At 42.9% G+C, this 18,397-nt stretch overlaps 1 protein-coding gene across 8 annotated transcripts in view; it reads left to right on the top strand.

Moving 5' to 3' along the window:
- The window catches only part of lmo7 (LIM domain 7), a 198,804-nt gene that overhangs the window by 117,442 nt on the left and 62,965 nt on the right, over positions 1–18,397 (top strand). For all 8 annotated transcript variants that reach the window (XM_008106882.2, XM_062975564.1, XM_062975563.1 and 5 more), the window contains exons 6-8: positions 13,205–13,235; positions 14,077–14,190; positions 15,086–15,284. In XM_008106882.2, the coding sequence (XP_008105089.2) occupies positions 13,205–13,235; positions 14,077–14,190; positions 15,086–15,284 (344 nt within the window). The remainder of the gene's footprint in view (positions 1–13,204; positions 13,236–14,076; positions 14,191–15,085; positions 15,285–18,397) is intronic.

Raw genomic sequence — 18,397 nt, 5'->3', positions numbered from 1 at the left:
TGTTAACAGGCCCTTTGTTCTTCACATTTGCCAAAGTAACAACAGTGTGCAATTTCTTCTGCTTCCATCAGTGGAATCAAAGGGGAGGGGCCCCCAGAGCCTCTTTTATAGCCCAAAAAACCTGCTCTGGAGAACTAGTAATCTCTCTGGAGTAGTTTTTCAACAGAAGGAAGAGAAAAATACCCAGTTCTACACCCATTGAACTCAGCCAGAATGGGAACGGAACATGAGAGCCCTGCTAGCTTACAGCAAAAGCCTATCTCACCCAACATTTTGTTCAGAAAGTGGCCAAGCAGTGCCTTCAGGGAACCCACAAGCATGTCATGAGTGCAGCTGCACCCTTCACATCATGCTTCTCAACAGCTGATATACACAGGCACGCTGCCTCTGACACTGGAGACGAGGATATATAGTATAGTCATCCTGAGTGGTACACAATGATAGCTCTAACTTGCAGTGAAGTTTACTAGTTACAGTATATTAGGTCAAAGAGAAAGAATCGAAACATCAAATGTAAGAAGTGGATGCAACTGCATGCAGAGATTCTGCTGTCTGGTATACCCAATCTTTCTGTTCTAGACTGCTTCAAAAGGAAAATAACTAAAATGGTGTGTCTCCTTCAAATGCAAGCTTAGTCTTTTCATAGAGCAGTAATTTAAATCTCTGTTGCTCTTTTCAACAGCTTTAGGTTAACAGGTTCTTTAGATTTTTTTTAAAAAAATCGCAGAAGTACCCAGCAGCTCTTTTGTGATTTGACATTGCCTGAATTGTTGTTCTAGGGCACAACACAAGATAGGCTGAAATAAACCTGGTTAAACTGATCTGCTACAGTATTCATATTCACAATGCATGAAAAGGTGGGAGAAAAGTAGGCTTGGCAGGGAGGCACTCTTAGGGAGTGGAGAATGATGCACTAAGACAGTGGTTCTCAACCTGGGGTCTCCAGATGTTTTTGGCTTTTGTTCTTTGGATATAACCGTATCACTAGTGGACTGGCAATTCAGGAGTAAATGTATCTAATGTTTCAGACAAATTTTACCACCTCTTCACACAGCACTTTCGGGCTGTGCCATTGTGCCGCTAAAGGGAAAGCTTGCGGGGTGGCTTGTGTTGCCCCACACGCCCTCCCTCCTCCCCTCATCACATGGTGGGGATGGGACAGGGTGTGTTGGCACCCTTTCCCTACCCCCATCAGATAGCAGAAAAGGTGGCAACACACATTGCCCCAATGCCCTTTCTGCCATCACATGGCAAAAAGGGGAGGAAAGTGTGGGTAGCTTCGTTGGAGCTGCCCAAACAACACTTTCCTCCCTGTAGTAGTGGAGGGAAGTCCCTTTCGGTGCTTCCACCCCATTTTGGGAGGAATATGGGCAGGGCCTGCCATGCGTCATGTGATGGCGCACAGCAGGCCCTGTCCAAGCCGCGCATAAACGTTACAAAACGGGGCAAAAATGCCCTGTGTGAAGAGGTCCTTAGAGGTAGACTGTGGAGAGCTGGGTTCAACTCACAAGTTGCAAGCCTCACCTACATATAAATTGAAATGAGATCGTTCCCAGATTGACAAAGTTTGGGATGTGTTGGTCTCTGGATATGTATATATGCTAATGCTAATATTAATAATCAGGATGGGAGAATTTGAATTATTGTTGAATTTGTCTATGCCTTCTGGTCTCAGGATAAATAGTAAACTAGAAACATAGCATGCCGAGCTTACAATTCATAGATGCATTGGAAGAAATGTACCCTTTCCAATCCTTCTCATGAGCTCTAATAGCAAGAAGCCCAGATAGAAGGTTTTGATGCATACTGGTCCTTCTGAATTCTTCTAGTCATAATGGATATTTTACAATGCTATGATATTGTTTAACCTGGTGGCACAGCTGGTTAAACCGCTGAGCTGCTGAACTTGCTGACCAAAAGGTCTGTGGTTCAGATCCGGAGAGTGTGGTGAGCTACTGGTGTTAGCCCCAGCTTCTGCCAACATAGCAGTTCAAAAACATGCAAATGTGAGTAGCTCAATAGGCACCGCTCCGGCAGGAAGGAAACAGCACTCCAAGCAGTCATGCCGGCCACATGACCTTGGAGGTGTCTACGGACAATGCTGGCTCTTCGGCTTAGAAATGGAAATGAGCACCAACCCCCCCAGGGTCAGACATGACTAGACTTAATGTCAGGGGAAAACCTTTACCATTACTGTGGCAGAAAGTGTCTAATTCCTTTTTCACTCAAAGAAAATAGAGATGGGAATAAATTTTTGTTCCATATTTTTGCTGGCCTGACACCCCCTTCAAGAGGCTTGTAGCTATATGGACCAAAAGCAAGTGAGCTGCATTAGCACCCTCGCCCCCTCAGCTGCTGAGCCTTTTGTCAGAGAGCAGCATTTGGTGGGAGAGAAGAATGTGCAGCTGTCCAAGGGTGCGGATAGTGTGGGCAGATGAACTTAAAAAGCTGTTGGAACAGTGATCTATAGATACCGAAAGGCACATAAAGGGACAAAACTTTTCATGTAAAGGTATCATGACAGTAGTGGACAGGCCAAGTTCTGTATAGATTTACCGTAGCCTGCAAAGATAGACTATACAAATAATTGCAGGTGGTAGAGATGCTCCAGTTCCTTGGAAGACATGCAAAAGAATATAATCCATGCACGAGTCTTGTTGGTTTGTTATTATCAGTACATCCATCTATAACAGACAAACATAAAGATGGAGTCTATATTTCCCAATTGCTTGTGGGGGAAAAACAATAATAACTATTGTCTTCAGTTTTATAAATGTTTCTGAGAACAAAGAGCTTCCAGAGAATGTCAAGAGAGGAATTATCACGTGTCCTTTTAGAACAAAGGAACATGCAGTACAGGCTAGACCTTCAAGGCATATTTCAACACTTTTCATTCATCCTCACCCTGGTATATAAGAGAACATGATTTAAATTGTATTGCATATGTATATGAGTGTAGAAGATATTTGTGTTTGTTTAATTCTAAAAAGAGTACATCATGACACCCTATAAAAAAGTCAGCTGTTGCAATTTAGTATATATATTTTTTGAGTTCACAGCTTTTGCAAATATTTCAATGTTTTCAAACAGATGAAATGTCCATGTTAAAAACCTTGAAATCTGAAAAGTAATTACAAAAACTCTTATGACCTTATTCAGCCAGAAGAGACCTTTTCAAATTTCTTTGTTCATATGAAGATTTATCTTCCTGTTTAACTGTTATGGGTGGTAGCTCAATTTATATTTTTGCCTTTATATTAAACAGTTAAAATCTAGATCCTGATTATTCTACTAAGTTCACAATACTGTATTTCCTCGAGTCTAATGCACCATCGACTCTAATGCATGCCTCAATTTTCAAAATCCCGAGGCCCAAAAAATTGCTGCTGAATGTAATGCGCAGTGGCAGAAGAAATCTTTTTGTAGTTGGCCAAAAAAAAGGTATGCATTACAGTTGCTGCCTGCTTAAAAATCCTTTGTTATAAGCAAAAGTGTTAGAGCACCAAAGCTTCCATCAATGGAAAATAAAACCTCGGGGTGCATCTGTGCTGTAGAATGAATCCACTTTTAGTGTCTTAGTTCAATGCCAAGGAGTCATGGGGGCTGTAGCTCTACAAAGTCTTGAGCCTTCTCTGTCAAAGAATACTGATGCTTCAAATCCCAGGATTACATAGCATTGAATTAATGGCGATTAAATTATTGGTGAAGTCCTTCAAATAGGTGTTCCAGGTGCTTCTGAAGCAGCTTCCCCTTTTGCTTTGGCTCAGCATTAAGATTATCGTATTACACCCTAATTTTGATGAGGTAATTTAGCTAAAACAGGTGAGCATTAGATTTGAATAAACAGGGTAATTCAGTTGGCTACCAGTGAATGACAAGACTGTCCAAAATGGCAGCTTGCTGCACTCTTTTTTCTGGGTTGTAACTAAGTGAATCACTTCAGAGCAAGCAAACAAAGAAAAATCAGTATAAAAATCAGTATTAACTACACCTACACTATTTTGCCTCTGCATTCAGAGCAATCAAAATCATTGTCATGTTTAAAACATAAATATTGTGATGTCTCATGGGCCATGTAGTCCTGTTCCTAGTATTATTGTGACAGATGAAGAGGAAAACTTGGATTTCCCACCGTTTCAGCCAGAATTGGAGCCCTTGCACCTGCAGGATATTTGCCTTCCAGAAGCCAGCCAAACAAGCCTTGAGCAGAAATCTCCCCCATTTTCTCGCCGGGATTATTATAATCAACAAAGAGGCGCTCGCGAGGCGACTCGCCGGAGCGCTAGGATAGCTGCCAGACAATTAGCTTGATTAAGTCTGTTTCCCTTTGGAAACTTTAAGGAGTCAAACATCTGGACACAGAATGGCTTTCGTTTCTTGTTCCCCAGAGGAAGTGTTCTTTGGCGGGAAACAAGATCCTATTTAGGTGTTTGCTCTCGAAGATACCCTTGCGGAGTCAATTCGTCAGCTCGTGGAGTGAGATCGTGTGTAGACTTCGTACTCCAGTTCCCAGCTCCTGAATCAAGTTCCCAGCCCTGCCTTGTTCCACGGATTTCTATGGACTCAGTTCTTGTTCCACGATTGCCTTGTTTCAAGTTGGACCTTGCCAAGTCTCAAGTTTTGCCTTGCCTTGCGTTTTAAACCACGGACCCTGCTTCTCGGATTCCAGCCTTGTTTTCCTTTGCTTCGGATTTACCTTAAGCCTCAAAGACTATGGACAGTTCCCCACACTATTGCTTGCCCAATAGTGTGTGTTTCGGTGAAGTGGATTATAACTTTGGACTTTAATATCATATATTGGACATTGTTTTTCTGGACTATATTTGACCTTTCCTGAAAGGTCTACTTCTGAACTATATTCCACACTTGTTTTTATTGACTTTATATATTTCTTTAATAAAGATATTAGATAGATTCTGGCCTCTGCGTATGGTTATTGGTGCTCTGCAGCCTGGGTCCTGACAGTTTGACTCCGCCGCCCTAAGCACCAATTAAACTAGGTCAGAATGTCTACTGGAACCGGGGCGGAAGGCCAACCACTCAGCTATACCATCGCCAAGGATGAAGTGGACAGAATCCGTGATATGCTCCATACGCAGGAGGGAGAAATACGGGGTTTGAAGGAACGCGGGACCCATCTCCCTGCCCTGGCGTTACCAACCAAGTTTTCTGGAGAAGCTTCCAAGGTTCATGTTTTCCGTCGCCAATGCCAGGCATATCTAGAAGCCCGCCATGCCGGGTTTCCCCAAGAAGACATCAAGGTGGCGTGGATCTACAGTCTCCTAGACAGTCCAGCGGCCAATTGGGCGACGGCGCTATTTGATGAAGCCTCTCCACACCTAAGTTCCGCGCAAAACTTCCTGAATCACCTTAAGGCGACTTGGGGAATCGAGGACAATTTAGAGGCGGCCGGCCACAAACTCCGGCGCCTTTTCCAAGGGGACAGGCCTTTGTCCCAGTACATAGCCGAGTTCCGAGTGCTGGCCCAAAACACCGGCTGGAATGACGTAGCCCTCAGGGGACAGTTTCGGGAGGGTCTCAACATCGAGATGTTGGAAGAAATCTCCAAGGTGGATCCTCCAAACTCTCTTGAGAGACTTATTGACCAATGTTTACGAGCCGAAGTCATGCTTGCCAACAGAAAGCAGTGGCTCCGAGGCCAGAGTGGAAGAGCAGGAGTAAAACCTCCCGCTCCCGCCGGCATCCAACCACGTCCAATGTGGAGACCCCCACCACCAGCCCCGTACCCCAGAGGAAGCGAGGAGGAGCCGACACAGTTGGGCAATGTGCGCCCCAGATTAGATGTTGCAGAGAAGGCCCGCCGCCAACGTTTAAACCTCTGCTGGTACTGCGGAAACGGGGGCCACTTTGCCAGAGAGTGTCCAGCCAAAAGAAAGCCCACCACCCGTTTGGCGGCGGCGTCCTCCGTGGAGACGGAGACGGCCGAGGCGGCAGGCGCGAAGCCGGCGGGGGAAGCCAGCGACCGGGCGTAGAGAGGCTCGCCAACCCGGTCAGAAACCCCACTCAAGAGCCGCCAACCGGGGTCCTATTTCTCCTAGTGGTCACCTTGTGGTCAGCGAAAAAAGGACCCGTCATGATCCATGCCATGATAGACTCAGGAACAACAAACAATTTCATCGATAGAGAGTATGCCAACTCTCTGGGATTACAATATCACGACTTCAAGAACGCCCGGGTGGTGCAAGCCATAGATGGCCGCCCCCTAAAGACAGGTCCAGTAAGCCAATGGTCTGAACCCACCAGAATGTGGATAAGGGAACACATGGAAGAGATTTCCTTCTTTGTTACTGAGGTCCTTCACTTCCCTGTGATTTTGGGAATTCCATGGCTGACACTCCACGACCCAAACATCTCCTGGACCAACAGAGAGCTGCAGTTTGCTTCTAAATATTGCCAAAACCATTGTCTTGTAGCCAAGGTCTGCCATGCCACAGACGCTGAACCTATCATCACCTTGCCCAAGAAATACTCGGACTTTTGGGATGTTTTCAATGAAAAGGAAGCCGAGAAACTACCCCCGCATAGGCCCTATGATTGTGCCATTGACTTGGTGGAGGGGGTCCCGATTCCGCGAGGACACCTCTACTCCCTGACTGAACCAGAGCAAGAAGCTCTCAGGGAGTTCATAGAGTCAAACCTCCGCAAGGGGTTCATCAGACCCTCTCAATCCCCAGCCGCTTCCCCAGTGATGTTTGTGAAAAAGAAGTCAGGGGACCTACGCTTGGTTGTGGACTATAGAGCAATGAACAATATCACTAAGCGGAACCGCTATCTCCTGCCTTTGATCTCGGACCTATTAGACCGGCTTCGAGGGGCCAAGGTTTACACCAAGCTGGATCTTCGGGGGGCTTACAATCTAGTTCGCATCAGGGAGGGGGACGAGTGGAAAACCGCTTTCCAGACTAAATTCGGATTATTCGAGTCCCTGGTCATGAATTTCGGTTTATGTGGAGCTCCCGCAACGTTCCAGCATTTTGTCAATGACATCTTTCAGGATTATCTAGATCGGTTCTTGATCATCTACTTGGACGATTTTTTGGTGTTTTCTAGATCACAATCAGAACATGAGAACCACGTCAGAATGGTGTTACAACGATTGCGGGAACATGGACTATATGCCAAGTTGGAAAAATGCGCTTTTGATCTACAAGAGGTAGATTTCCTGGGATACCGTGTCTCGCCACTAGGGCTCTCCATGGACCCGGCAAAGGTTTCAGCAGTATTGGAATGGCGGGCGCCAACCAACAAGAAAGAGGTGCAGCGTTTCTTGGGGTTTGCGAACTACTACCGCAAGTTCATTCCAGACTTTGCCCGCTGGTCTGACCCAATCACCAGCTGCATCCGTGGAAAACAGCCTTTCCGCTGGACGGAGCAAGCAGAGGAAGGGTTCCAGCAACTAAAGAAGCTATTCACATCCCAGCAAATTCTACAGCACCCTGATCCTAAAACCCCTTTTGTTGTGCAGGCTGACGCCTCCGATGTGGCAATCGGGGCTGTACTCATGCAACCAGTGGGAGAACATCTTCACCCTTGTGCCTTTTACTCCCGTCAACTAACAGCCCCAGAGAGAAATTACACTATTTGGGAAAAGGAACTTTTGGCCATAAAGGCAGCCTTTGAAAATTGGAGACATTGGTTAGAAGGGGCCAAATTTCCCATTGAGGTTCATACTGACCATCGTAATTTAGAACATCTAAGAACTGCCCGCAAGTTAAATCAAAGGCAGCAGCGCTGGGCTTTGTTTTTTGAGCGTTTTGACTTCCAGATCCATTATGTAACCCCTGCTCAGACCAAGCAAGCAGATGCTCTTTCACGGAAACCAGAGTATGCTGCAGGGCGCAGAGAAACCTTCGAATCTCAATTGCTGCAGCCTGAAAACTTTGCCACGCTCAGAGTGGGAAACACCAAATCCACTACAGTTGAACCAACTCCCTCTACTCCAGGACTCCTTTGTGCTCAAGAAATTAGAGCCAGTCAACAGGCAGACGCCTGGGCTCAAGATCAAATTCGCCAAGGACTACGTTTCCCTTTCTCACTTAAGGATGGGTTATTATGCTACAGAAATCATGTCTACATCCCCCCAGGACCAGGCAGGGAAAAGGCACTTCGCCTGTGTCATGACTGCAAGCCAGCAGGGCATTTTGGGCTATTTAAAACCATGCATTTGATCCTACGAGACTTTTGGTGGCCCAAAATCCGCAAGGATGTAGAGAAATATGTCAATACCTGCCCAGTATGTCAGCGTTCCAAGACAAGAAGAGAGAAACCCTCAGGACTATTGCATCCCCTTCCTACTCCATCTCGTCCATGGGAGATAATTTCCGCGGATTTTATCACTGATCTACCACCCTCCCTTGGATTCACCACGATCCTAGTGGTGGTGGACCTTTTTACCAAGTTGGCCCATTTCATTCCCTGCGATGGCCTCCCCACGGCCAAAGAGACTGCAGATTTATTTCTTCAGCATGTTTTCAGACTACATGGATTGCCCAAGAGTTTAGTCACAGACCGTGGATCTCAATTCACCTCTCGTTTCTGGAAGGCACTACAAAAACTATTGGGCATAGACTCTCGTTTATCTTCAGCTCACCATCCCCAAACGGATGGGCAAACTGAGCGCACCAATGCCACTTTGGAACAATACCTTCGCTGTTATGTAAACTACCAGCAGGACAACTGGGCTTCCCTGTTACCTCTGTCAGAGTTTGCCTACAACAACGGTGTCCAGGCTTCAACCAAAGAAACCCCGTTCTTTGCAAACTACGGCTTCCACCCACGTTTCTTCCCTCCTGTCATTGAAACCTCAGAAGTCCCTGCAGCGGAGGACTGGCTGCAGGAACTCACAGCGGTGCAACAACTATTGCTCCAGCAACTGGACCAAGCCAAGGAGGACTATAAACGCCACGCTGACCATCATCGCCAGCCGGGCCCCGAAATCAAGGTAGGAGATCGGGTTCTTCTGTCCACTCGCTTTTTGCCCTCCCACCGTCCCTGCCGGAAGCTAGATGCCCGTTTCATTGGTCCCTATCCAGTGGTGGCGCAACTTAACCCCGTGACTTTCAAACTCCAACTTCCGCGCTCTATGCGCATTCATCCAGTGTTTCATCGCTCCCTGCTCCTTCCGGCGGATGGTGTGCGCCCTGATGCAGACCGGCCGGCCCCCACTCCTGTTTTGGTGGATGGGGAGGATGAATTCGAGGTTCAGGACATTTTGGATTCTCGTTTCCACCGCCGCCGCCTTCAATATCTCATTGACTGGGTGGGTTTTGGGCCCGAAGAACGCTCTTGGGAAGACGCTTCCACAGTCCATGCCCCCGACCTAGTCCGCCGCTTCCATCAGGCCTACCCTGCCAAGCCGCGACCCCGCGACTCGAGGAGAGAGGCCATGTTTGAGGGGGGCCTTGAGGGCGGGGATAGTGTGATGTCTCATGGGCCATGTAGTCCTGTTCCTAGTAATATTGTGACAGATGAAGAGGAAAACTTGGATTTCCCACCGTTTCAGCCAGAATTGGAGCCCTTGCACCTGCAGGATATTTGCCCTCCAGAAGCCAGCCAAACAAGCCTTGAGCAGAAATCTCCCCCATTTTCTAGCCGGGATTATTATAATCAACAAAGAGGCGCTCGTGAGGCGACTCGCCGGAGCGCTAGGATAGCTGCCAGACAATTAGCTGATTAAGTCTGTTTCCCTTTGGAAACTTTAAGGAGTCAAACATCTGGACACAGAATGGCTTTCGTTTCTTGTTCCCCAGAGGAAGTGTTCTTTGGCGGGAAACAAGATCCTATTTAGGTGTTTGCTCTCGAAGATACCCTTGCGGAGTCAATTCGTCAGCTCGTGGAGTGAGATCGTGTGTAGACTTCGTACTCCAGTTCCCAGCTCCTGAATCAAGTTACCAGCCCTGCCTTGTTCCACGGATTTCTATGGACTCAGTTCTTGTTCCATGGACTCTTGTTCTATGGACTCTTGCCTTGTTTCAAGTTGGACCTTGCCAAGTCTCAAGTTTTGCCTTGCCTTGCGTTTTAAACCACGGACCCTGCTTCTCGGATTCCAGCCTTGTTTTCCTTTGCTTCGGATTTACCTTAAGCCTCAAAGACTATGGACAGTTCCCCACACTATTGCTTGCCCAATAGTGTGTGTTTTGGTGAAGTGGACTATAACTTTGGACTTTAATATCATATATTGGACATTGTTTTTCTGGACTATATTTGACCTTTCCTGAAAGGTCTACTTCTGAACTATATTCCACACTTGTTTTTATTGACTTTATATATTTCTTTAATAAAGATATTAGATAGATTCTGGCCTCTGCGTATGGTTATTGGTGCTCTGCAGCCTGGGTCCTGACAAATATGATGGAAAGTATTGGTATTGGTTAGGATACTAACAACTATAGACTTTAGTGTCTTGGTTTTGTCTTACCATTGTTGTGTGACTTCAAGTTCTTTCTAACATATGGTGACCCTAAGGTGAACATATCACGTGAGCTAAGAGTTGTTGAAGGTCACCCAGAGTTGTAGTCCAGAGTTGAAATCATTAAGCCATGCTGGCTCTTGGTTGTCAGGTGGGTGGTTTTAAACAAAATGTTGGTGCTTGAAGGCTTGGCACTTATGAGTAACAGAATGTTCGGAATTTGGAGTGGCTTAAATGACATCATAGAAGGTGTCAGGCTTGGTGCGGGTTTTTTCTTTCGTTCATTTATAGCTACTTAAAAGACAGTTATCAGTAATTGTGCAAATATGCAGTAACTTTGCAAATATGCAGAATCTTGTGAAATACATGCAGTGACTGTACTTGTCCTTAAAGTGGAATGGTTGAAAGATTAATTTGGTGGTTCTTCTCTTTTACTAAAATAGTAGGAAGCATAGCACCATGATTTTTGCACCTTACCTCCCAAATGGTGTTGGCACCCATAAGGCCCAAATACTGTATATTTCCCTATAAAATGGGAGAAATCATGCAAATTCAAGATGCAATTTTTTTCTCTTCCCCTTTTAAAAGATGAAAATAATATATTCTTTTTAATTGTGGTATGTATTTTAATGTTTTCTCAAATTAGCCTTGAGGACTAGTGGTTGTTGAAACCACTCAAGTTGAGAACTGCCTGACAAAAAGAATATAGCCAGCAAAAGCAAATCATCCTGAGTATTTCAGCTTGTAGATAAGGAAGCACCTCTGGGATTTCTAAAGGCATACACTTACAGTAGAGTCTCGCTTATCCAACATAAACATAAAATTAAGCAAGAAAACATAGTGTTTTACAACAAATTGACAGAAAAAGCAGTTCAATGCATTGTAATGTTATGTAGTAATTACTGTATTTACGAATTTAGCACCAAAACATCGCAATTTATTGAAAACATTGACTACAAGAATATTGACTACTAAAAGGCAGTCTGTGTTGGATAATACAGAACGTTGGATAAGCGAAGGTTGGATAAGTGAGACTACTGTAACTTGAAAAAGGGCTGCTGTTTTCAAGACTGGCACTTTGTCTTGAAATGCTTTGAATGCGATTTTCCTGCTTCTTGGCAGGGAGTTGGACTGGATGGCCCACAAGGTCTCTTCCAACTCTATGATTCTATGATTCTGTTTGTGTGTGTGTGTATGTATACAAGCTCATCTATGCATGCTAACTTCCCTGTCATCAACTTTTCCTGTTTCTTAATGGACATACAAGAGAGGTGAACCATAGGTTCCCAGTGCATGTGTGTCTTGAAAAAAACTTCAAGCCACCCATGGTATTGTGAAACTCAAAATGGTTTGCCTCATTTGATTAATTAATGGAAATGACAGACAACTGCACCAAAACTTCTAATTCCATGGTACATTATTTAAATACACCCCATTCATGCAAATGAAATGGCAACTTTTTAATTTACCAGCCGTGGGAGTGTTGGCCTTTCATGAGGCAGGTGCCAGAAATAGCCTTCCTGTAACAACTGACCTTTTCCTTCTTCACCCAGTCTCTAATGATTTTAAGCACACTCTGGCACAGTATGGGCAAGGATATTTTTTCAAATACCATGGACTCGAATTGCCCATCAAAGGGCGAGGATTAATTTTTGATCTCTGTGGCATCTTGTCTGTTGAGAAATAATATGCCTTCCAAATCTCAGATGCCCACATTTCAAGTAAATAATGAATATATTCTGATGAATGTGAGGAGGCAGATGATACGTTGCACAAGATAATATGTCTTAGTGGAAAAAAGTATGGCTTGCTGTGAGTCTTTTGGGCTGTATGGCCATGTTCTATGTTGTGGTACCTTACAACCTCTGAGGATGCCTGCCACAGATATGGGCGAAACGTTGGGAGATAAAGCTTCTGGAACATGGCCATACAGCCTGAAAGACTCACAGCAACTCAGTGATTCCAGCCATGAAAGCTTTTGACAATACATTGAAAAAAAGTATGATTTGAGGTATCGTCAGTGGACTCCACTTACTTACCCACAAAACTGTACTACAGTCAAACAAGAATAACATTAAAGTCTTGGGTATGTGTGTGTATGTCATGCCTAGATTTTGCCAGTGGTTTGCTTTTGAAGTGAAGGTTGATCACTTTTTATTTTTGTAGTGAAACTGTTTAGTACAACAGTTCCCCAACTTGAGTCTCCAAATGTTGAACTCCAGAATCCTGACGATGCTATTAGAAATTTATGAAATTTGAGGCAAAACAACATCTGGGTTCAAAAATTTACGGACAACTTTCCTAATAGCTGAATGCATTGATTTTGTCTTGGCTTTGTAGATAACATTTTATAGAGTAATCTGTCTTCATCCTCCCCTATTGCTCTTGAATACCTGAAAGTTCCAAAGGTCAATTAACTAGCATGGTATTCTACTTGTGTAGAGATGTCTCCCTTTCCAGTGACTCTGAAACATCTGTGGGGATGTGATAATTTGTGTATTTTTAATTTTACTGGTTTTAATGATTTGTAAGCCACCTTCTGTCCTGTTATTGGTGGGGAGAAGACAGGTTGTTGTTTTCATGATGAAAAATTGGACAGTTACAATTCTTTTTTCCAGAAAAAGATACTTTGTGTATCTGACCTAGTCTTACCATTTTTGTGTCTGTTCATATACTTGTGTAGTTTTGCTATGTCATTATTGCTCGGTATATGCAACTCTACATCACCAATTGTGTCTGACTCCCATTTTTTTTTGCTTTTGGTGTGTTTTGCAGGCAAGAAGAGACCAACAGAAGAGTGAAAAATGTAAGATAAAGTTCTTTCTCACTTTCCTTAGTTTGATTCACATGTGAAAATGCCTTTTAAAAAGATAGAGCAGGGTCTTTTCTTACTGAGTTAATATTTGTTTAGCAAGCAAATGGGAAATTGCAGGTGAAATCTTTGACATTAAGGGAACTAGTTGGCTGTCTATCCACAGTAACATTTATGTTTGCAACATACCTGATTTACACATGACAAGAAACTAATAAACATGTACAAGGTGTGGCTGTGACTGAGGTCTAAACTAGTCACTTGACAGAAGACCTGGGACTGGCAACTTGGTATTTAACCCTTTCCCTGCATCTCTGTTCCCTGTGTGTGATAAGAGGTTTCCCAAGGAAGAGTGAATCGTATTTTCTCAATTTTCTGCCTCTCCCTCAGTCCATTCTTTCTAGATGTTAGCTGGGGATGGAAAGTGTCTAGAGGCTATGAGATAATCAAAAATGTACACAATGTTCACAGAAGAAACACCGCCTTCTATGCAGTATCTATTAGAAAGGAATGCCCTCATGTTTTCAGATGAAAGAATATTTGATAAATGCTTTATGTCACTATTCCCCTGATTTAGAATGGTTATTCTACAAAAAAATAATAACTAGTGCTGTTAAAAATATCTTTGAGATTGATGGTCATAAAGTGATAGAAAATGCTAGCTAGAAAATGAAGAACAGTAAAAGCAGAAATATGGTGAAATGTCAATCTTGGAATCTAGAAAACAAGCGTTAGAGTTCAGCGTTAGTATTTGTAATCTTTCCCACCCTTAGGATAATTTCATTATTAATTAATATTTCCTATTTAATTCTTCTTTTTCTTCTTTTTTACTTAGGTTTTGATTACACTATATTGGTTGGGGAGGAAAGCGCACAACAACCCTTATTATAATGGACCACACCTCAATTTAAAAGCCTTTGAGAAATTATTAGGACAAGCCTTGGTAAAGGTAAGGCACTGATGGAAGAAGGCGGCATTGGCACTGATGGAAGAAGAAGGCATTTTAGCAAAGACTGAATATTTTTCTTCTTATGTTCTGTGTAATATTCTATTCCTCAACTACAAAATCAAAATTTGTTTTGTTTGTTTTTAACAGGAAAGGGAAAAGACAATGGGTCAAGTCATACCTCTGTCCCTAATCTGTAGCTGGACTGCCAGCATGTTTATTTATAACACCCTGCATTTGTTTTACAAATGACTTTCAGTTTGGTATTAGTAACTGAATTTGGGGACAGGGAAGGAGACTGGAATTTGCTAGCAAAATGCTTTCTTTACTCACAGGCTTATTTACCAGTTTCCTCTATGGTTTTTCAAATGTGTGTCCATATTATAAGGCAAGAAAGTATATTTAGGTCTCATTTTTATTCTGAACATTTTACATACATTTTTGCAAAGAAAAAATACAATTATTGTGGGCATTATAGTAAAGGTAAAGGTTTCCCCTGACGTTAAGTCTAGTCGTGTCCAACTCTGGGGGGTGGTGCTCATCTCCATTTCTAAGCTGAAGAGCCAGTGTTGTCCATAGACGCCTCCAAGGTCATGTGGCCGGTATGACTGCATGAAGTGCCATTACCTTCCTGCCGGAGCGGTACCTGTTGATCTACTCACATTTGCTTGCTTTCGAACTGCTAGGTTGGCAGAATCTGGGGCTAACAGCGGGAGCTCACCCCGCTCCCCAAATTTGAACCGCAGACTTTTCGGTCAGCAAGTTCAGCAGCTCAGCAGTTTAACTCGCTGCACCACTGGGGGGCCTCCTGTTGGCATTATATATTATATATTATTGTAAAATAAAAGGAAAAATGACTTTTTAACATGTGCTTAAAATACAAGCTTTGTCCTTTCAGGCTCTTGGAGAATCCTGTAGCCCTAAAAGAAGTGGAAGGGATAGCGGTTACGGTGATATTTGGTATCTAGAACGCAGTGACACGCTGCCTTCATCGATCAGCCATAAGAGAGACGATTCCTTTGATAGCTTGGACTCTTTTGGCTCCAGGTCCTCTGCAAGTTTCTCATCAGACATAACTTTGAAAGGTGGCAGTGAAGGTATAATAATCATATACGTCTCATTACTGTATTGTTTGAGAGAAGTGAATGAAGAAAAAGTGCATGAATGAAATGTTGGCTCTTTCTGTCTTGCTATGTGTATTAAGTTGACTCCAACATATGGTGACTTTCTCTCATAGGTTTTTTCTCAGCCATATTTATAAATTGTTACGCTCTTTTTATAGGTTCAGAGATTGTGGTTTGTTCAAGGTCACTTACTGGGTTTTCCTGACTGGGCAGTGATTTGAACCTGGTCTCCCAGTCCTTCATTCAAACCCTTATATCATGCTGGCTATCTTTCTAAATGATCTTATCTTTTCTTCCCAGTTCACAAAAAACAAAACAACTATCCACTGGGAGTTTTCATATTTAATTTTCAGATAACAAAACATAGTTTCCTGAACAAATGTGACCAACTAGCTGAAAATACCCAGTGAGGCAACACAAAGCTACTCTCTCAGTGCTTCTTATGAACAATGAGTTTGAAAGTTTTGAGTCCCAAGTTATAACCCCATTTTAGCTATAAATCTTCATCTCAACCTCTCTTGCCCACCCAATTCATGATATAAGTGATGGTTTTTAATAGTTTGTTTTCACTTATAATGTGCATGTGGCAGAGGCCACTTAAAATGACTTTTAGAAGTCTGATATTAAAAGCAGTAGTCAGTACCATAACTAAGGATGAAGGAAGATTTTAAAAATAAAAGTATGGAAACCGTTTTTGCATTGTGGAGCAGGAAGTAGGTCTGCTTGGCTGAGAGAAAGAAATGCTTCTGGTATGAGAGGCGAACAAAGGGCACAGATTAGAAATACTGCTTTCTCAGCTACCACTTCCAGAAATATCCAGCTAGCATGGTCATTAGCCAACTCAGCATGGTAGTTCAAAAAAGTAATATTTATTGGGTTATTTATGTTAAAATGTTAGGGTCTCTCTAACAGTTAGGTCAGAGAAGAAAAAAACTAATCCATTTGAATTACTTTTACCCCAAAATTAATGTAACACCAGCAGAGTGAGAAAAAAAGACAACAGTTGAAGTAAGCTTATGGTAGTCAAAAAGTGGAGTTTAAAAGGTAGCTGCTAGTGTTTTTAAATCAGAGCAAGCTTATCTCCAGCCCTCCCATAGATAGCATGCACTAAACTCAAGAAAATAACAGTTCAAGAGGCAAAGAACAACACATTAACAATGTGATGTATTAAAACCAGTTTATTCACCAAGAAACTTGTGCAAAGACATCACACAAGTGGAAGACTTGGTTGCAGTACATCAAAAGAAGAATATAGCCCAAAATGGTGAGGAATAAAGGTTGAATTCTTAGTTATGTCTCACATGGTGGTCACAAGAAGACACAGACATGCTACATGCATCCATGCAGGAACACAAACATGAAGAGACACAGCAACACCTTTGCAGCTTCTCTGGGACAGGAGGAGGTGGCAACAAGGAGCAGACCCCTCTTTTATAACTTTTAAATAACCAAAGATTAGCTACGAGACTTCCAGCATGAGTCCTGAAGATTACTTGAGACTTGCTAACAGGCCCTATGCAAATGTTAATTGGGGTACCATTAAGCAAACAATAAGATCAGAGTCATAAACACACACACACACACACAGAGTATGTGAGATTGCTTTTCTCTAACATTTTTTCCTATCTTTGGGAAAACCATTGAGACTACTGTCCGGAATGCTTCATGAAAAGAGGTCCAAAATGAATGAGCCAAAACATGGAGAATGCAAATGGATGGCTTAAGAAAAAGAAAATTCAGGCAAGGTTCATAATACCAAGAGAAGGAAATGGCAAGTGCTTAAGGGGAGAAGCTAAAGAAAAAGATAAAATATTTTCACTGGACTTTAGAGAGAAGGAACTGCATCCTGTGGTGATCTGGAAAAGAAACTCTGAAACAGTGGTACTCTAGGCCAGCACAGGATCTCTGGCTATAGATCTCTGACAATAATGTGGGAGACACATGCCTGGGCTGTCTTTGAGGGAAACCTTGATGCAGGCTTTCAAAATTGTGCCCCAACTTTTAATTCTCCACGTCTTCATGCACACAGCAAAGAGGTGTATAAAAATATGTGATAAGTGGATGGAAGGCTATCCCTTGAACACCAATCCTGGAAGAATTAAACGGATTGAGATTACTAGAATGTGAAACTCCATGGTACCAAAAAGACACATTGTGTGTGCTGGTTCTCTGTTTGAAGCAGACTTGACCGGAGAAGCTTAAAATATTATTTCCTTATAGTTTGCATCCAAATATCTTGCAGGTAATTTAGCACATGGGATGAAACTCATGCTAAGTTAGAGAACTACTTTCTGGGCTGTAACATACCACAATAGAGCTTGGATTGGAATGTGCAGGTGACATTTAAAAAAAACTGAGTAGCATCTTTTCATGTGAGCTTTCAATAAAACACATCCACACATTTGTTGCTTCATTGTGAATTTAAAGAAAGGCAACACTGGCATAGGTGACTGAAACTCATTGTGTCCACATGAAATCTATGTAAATGTCCCCTTTAAATCTGCTTTGTGGACCTTGACTGTGTTTGGCATATTTGTGCTACGCCCCCCCCCCCCCCGTCTAAATCTGAGTAGGGAATATCCCCTACCACACACTTTCATGAACCCTAGAAATTTTCTCTGTAGGGTTGGAAATCCAAGGGTTGCTTTCAAATGGCACTGAGGGCTACAAGAAGGAAGGAGGGATGAAGTTCTGTCATAATGCTGCTGCCATGGTAGTGTAATAGTTGACCTAGGGCATGTAACATGGCAAAGAAAGGTTCATGGCTGGGACTTCCTTGATTGAGTCTATCTGGAATGCAGTCTTACTCTTTTACTACTGCCTTGTATGTTACCAAACATTATTGTCTTTTCCAATGAGTCATGCTTTCTCATGGTGGTACAGCTCATAAAGTATGACAGTTTCCATTTAGTCATTTTTGCTTCTAGGGAAAGTTCAGACTTGATTTGCTCTAGGACCTATTTTTAATCTTTTTAGCCGTATACAGTATCTGTAGAACACTGTACCTGAATGTAAAGATAATACCTTCAACATTTGCATTTAAAAATACCCTAGTAGTCTGTTTTAAGAGTATATTACAGAAAAAG

Source organism: Anolis carolinensis, chromosome 3 (genome assembly GCF_035594765.1).
Source record: "Anolis carolinensis isolate JA03-04 chromosome 3, rAnoCar3.1.pri, whole genome shotgun sequence".
Lineage (NCBI taxonomy): Eukaryota > Metazoa > Chordata > Lepidosauria > Squamata > Dactyloidae > Anolis > Anolis carolinensis.
The sequence above is the reverse complement of the archived record's forward strand: the minus strand, read 5'-3'. Positions and strand labels throughout refer to the sequence as shown.